We start from the raw sequence: 4,308 nt of genomic DNA on the forward strand, positions 1-4,308 counted from the left end.
CTATATATATATATATATATAAGCCCTATTCACTGTAAAAGTCTAAGCATGCACATTTTTTTTTGCATAGGGTTAGCCATTCAAAGTGAACACAGGTAAACTTGGAGACTGTATTCTTTTAGTGAATTAACCTAAAAGACTATCTTACAAACATTCTTGACACCAGTTATCAACCATATGATACATCAGATGCAGGCTTCATTCATAAAAGAAGCCTAACAATATTGTTAGAGTGTATTTTGATTACACCATGTGCAGGCTTCATTCATTAAGACATGGTAACAATATTCTTACCATCTATTTTGGTTAGTGCTTTCATGCTAATCAAAAAATATCATTTGAGCTGCACATATGTCCGCTCCAGCAAAAGTTATTCTTATTTAACCTCTTATTAACACTTTGTTAACACAAATTATTTCTTCTTCACCCCTTTTTCCTATCCTTCATTAGCTAATTACTTTTGCAGATTTATTTATTTTTCCATTTGTATTTAAAAATGTCAATTTTTTGCTCCCTTTGTCCTCTCATTGTTGTAGAGCACAATAACAAAAAAATTCAAAACCTTTTTAAAAAAATCCTGTCGTGCCAACTATCTGGCTACTGTACTTTAAAGTAAGTATGCAGCAAGTAATTTCAGAATGTGTGAACTATCCGTTTGAGTCAGCACAACAAAAACTAATAATGAAGCCAAAGGATCATAAAACAGCCAGGCATGTAATATTTTCATCAGAGGTGAGCAATAACAGCCTACTTATTTCTCTCATAACAGATTTCCTCTAAAGTCTATATTTAGCTATATACATATTTTTTGTTTAGGATAGAGTAGGGAAGAGTTAAATTTCTGTCATTTTTTTTCTCCCTCTGACCCTCTCAGGGAGGTTTTCCCTCACTTCCTGTCCCTGAGACACTAGAAAAAAGATGGGAGCAGATGTCAGTGGGAAAAGAAGGCACAGTCAGGAATTCAAACATTGTCAGAAGATCTAACCTTTCCCCCGTTCTACCAAAAATGTGGTTTTGTTTTTGTTCCCATTGGAGAAGATCTAACCCTTCACGCCTCAATCCCTGCATTCTCAATATTCCTTCAGACAATATCTACTTAACTTGTCTGTCTTTGGATGAAGAAAAAAGAATCATATCATATTGGATTTCATGCTTTCTTTTTGTAATGTAGGTCGGTAACTGGTAAGGCTGAGCCGGCAATGCCTGGGCGTTTGTATGTTCATCCAGACTCTCCTGCCACTGGTGCACATTGGATGAGGCAACTGGTTTCTTTCCAGAAGCTAAAGCTCACTAACAACCATCTTGATCCTTTTGGGCATGTAAGTACCTCTACTATCTAAAAGATTGATTGAAACAGAAAAATATTGTGAAATATAAAAATCTGTAGACTTATATTAAAATTGTTTTTAGAAATATACAGAGCAAAGGAAACACCACAACTGATGGTTAAATCCTCAATTAGCAATCCAGAAGTTTGAGGAAAAACCCAGAAAACATGAATCTTCAGGGACCCAATATATTCCTAACTAAAGTTGAACTCCAGGAATTATCTTTTTGAAAAACTTGTATTGCTTCAGCTTAGCTATATAGAACCCATATGTCCCATGCAAGGTGCCGCTGGGGATGCAGAAGTTCACTGTAGTAGCCTGTGCCACATATAGTCAGTGCTGGTCTCTTCCAGGTGCCGCTCAAGCAAGTTTCTGTCTGTAAAATGAAAACGGGGAGTCGCTAGCTTAGCATCTCCGCCATTCAGAGAAGGTCTTGTATTTTGTTTAATGAATACAAGGCATTCTCTGACTGTACGATGCAGAAGTTGTGACATCATCTGCCCCTCCTCTTCCAATCAGTGAAGGTTACAAGACGCTCTTTGAATGGTGGAGGTGCTGAACAAGCGGCTCCATGTGTTCATGATGCAAGTCGCTCGAGGAACACCCACAAGAGACCAGTAGTGATTGTATGTAGAACAGGCTACTACAGTGAATTTGTAGAATATAAAGAATTAGATGTAACCGAGCTGGACCAATGTAAGTTTTAATAAAAAATATTAACTTCAATTTAGCTTTAAAAACCGAGCTGAGTTTCTGTAACATGTCACCAGTGTTGGGCACAGGTCCTTTAAAACCTAACACAAAAAGTGTACCCCCATGAGCTGTGAACTTCTTCAACAGCATAGGTTGCAGGCCCTGCCCTTTTTTTGCACCATTCTAGTTCTAAAGTGCCCAAGGTAGCATCTTCTGCCTACCCCCTGAACCGGCCCTGCACATCACAGTCTTTTGCTATTGTCTGCCCCCTTATTTTCTTCTCATCGCCCCCTGGCTCTTCTTAAGTAAACTGGCAGCCACATGCCTATTTCTGACCTATTTACTTCTTGACTGCTTAAAATCTCCCTTACCTCCTGCATCCCTAACCATATGTTGTCTTTCCACAATCCATGTAAAGTAGAAGTTGTTTTCAGGAGAAAGATCTTGAATATTGTATTTACTGTAGCAAATATACAAGTTATTCTTGGGGCATCTGTACAAGGGCACTTTACCATGCACCTGTGACACATTTCTCATCCATTTAGTACAGAACGTGAAAACCTAAAGCTCCTGAAAAGGCTACAGTTGTAACCTGCAGGAAGTACACATGCTGTTCACACAATGGTTGCCAAAAGCTCTTCACTACAAGCGGATAAGGCCTTGTCCCTCAGGAATTATTAGTGCAGAAAAGGAATCAGCACCAGCAGGTTACTTGAAGCAAGAACTCCCTGCAAATAAATGCAAACAATTTAAAGTTTGACACTGGAGGAATAAGAAATAGTTAATGTATTAGTCATTCCTCATCAAAAGCTATTCTAAAAATATCACATATCAGCATAGCATGAATGCCGAATATATACAAACATCAATAAAAAAATGAACAAATCTTTAGGAATTGTTGCCACTGAGAATCAGAGAACCTCTAGAGTCCCTTTCTTCCTACATCCAGGTTCAAGTATAGCATTGCTTTATAAGCACCCCAAAATGTTAGCAGTAAAAAATATATGAAAATATGAATACATAAAAAAATTGCCTAGCTTAGTTTAGGGTTGCATGCCCGAACATATGCATGAGTAAATCCGCTTACAGCCGCCTATACCCATTCACTAGCTGTACACCATAGCTAGCTATCTTGGTTTGAGGAAATATGCACGCAATTTACATTCAATGACCTTGTGCACCTTGTGTACTATGATTCAACAGTCTCCTTAATAGGGCCTCTCTCCCACCCTCAGGTCCCATAGCAGCACCGTGGACTGCTATGGTTAAAGTTACACCAGCATCTCCACCTGAATGTTTTGTTAACAATAACATTTGGGTCTTAACACTGAGTTAGAACCCTACTGGTATATCGCTGACATAAAGACGTTGAACACACAGGCCAATGAAAATGCAAAACGCTGTGTTCACACTGAACAACTGATCCCATGCAGAAGAATTAAAAAAAATAATGGAATTTTTTTTGCACGTGATTGCATGAATGAAATAAATACAGCATTACTGATTTAAGTGTAGATTTTGTAAAGCAATCTTGAAGAATTGAGTATAATTGACACATTTCACTCACCTTCCTTACCCAGTTCCGCTCATACCCATTCCATGGTTTGAATGAATGTCCTATGACCAAAATATGCAAATCATTATAGCATTAGGTACTAAAATGTCCAAATTTGAACAGATAGCGCAAGCAAATTACCAATGTAAGCAAGTTCACCAGCTCACAAATGGTCAGGTCGCTATTTTTTATTCTAAACATTTCTGTGTTAAATAAATTCACATTTTACTGTACTTTGAACTATTTTTATTACAAATTAGATGTTTGCAAAACCCTAAATCACAATTTACAGCTGTGACTTTGTTAAATAAGACCCCACTGCACAAAGTATTCTTTTCAGATTTTAACCATCAGCTAAACTCACAAGTCTAACATGTTGTGCAGGGAGATGAAAGGGGCATAACATGTGCAGAGGTATTGGGCTGTATATTCATCTCATGGTTTTATTCTGTTAGTGAAATCATGCAGGTTACTATAGCAACAGACTGGGAACACTGCCAACTGGAATCACTGATATTGCTACAAAATTCAGGTCCACTCTACACTTCTAGGCTTACAAATTTAAGGGTATAGATTTATTTAAAGGTACAATGGACAGAAAATAGAGGTCTGCTTAATAAAATATTTTTTTTTACACAATTATAACATGCTCTCATTATTTTATTGTAGCATTTGCATTGTGCACTCTTCATCAATATGCCAGGTGCAATTCAATAAATATATGTATATACG

At 37.4% G+C, this 4,308-nt stretch overlaps 1 protein-coding gene across 1 annotated transcript in view; it reads left to right on the top strand.

Moving 5' to 3' along the window:
- TBX5 (T-box 5) overlaps nt 1–4,308 on the top strand; it is a 67,191-nt gene that overhangs the window by 19,864 nt on the left and 43,019 nt on the right. The window contains exon 4 of the mRNA XM_018560752.1: nt 1,172–1,319. Within this exon, the coding sequence (XP_018416254.1) occupies nt 1,172–1,319 (148 nt within the window). The remainder of the gene's footprint in view (nt 1–1,171; nt 1,320–4,308) is intronic.

This window comes from Nanorana parkeri, unplaced genomic scaffold (genome assembly GCF_000935625.1).
Source record: "Nanorana parkeri isolate BGI_ZX_2015 unplaced genomic scaffold, ASM93562v1 scaffold18, whole genome shotgun sequence".
In the NCBI taxonomy this organism is placed as follows: domain Eukaryota; kingdom Metazoa; phylum Chordata; class Amphibia; order Anura; family Dicroglossidae; genus Nanorana; species Nanorana parkeri.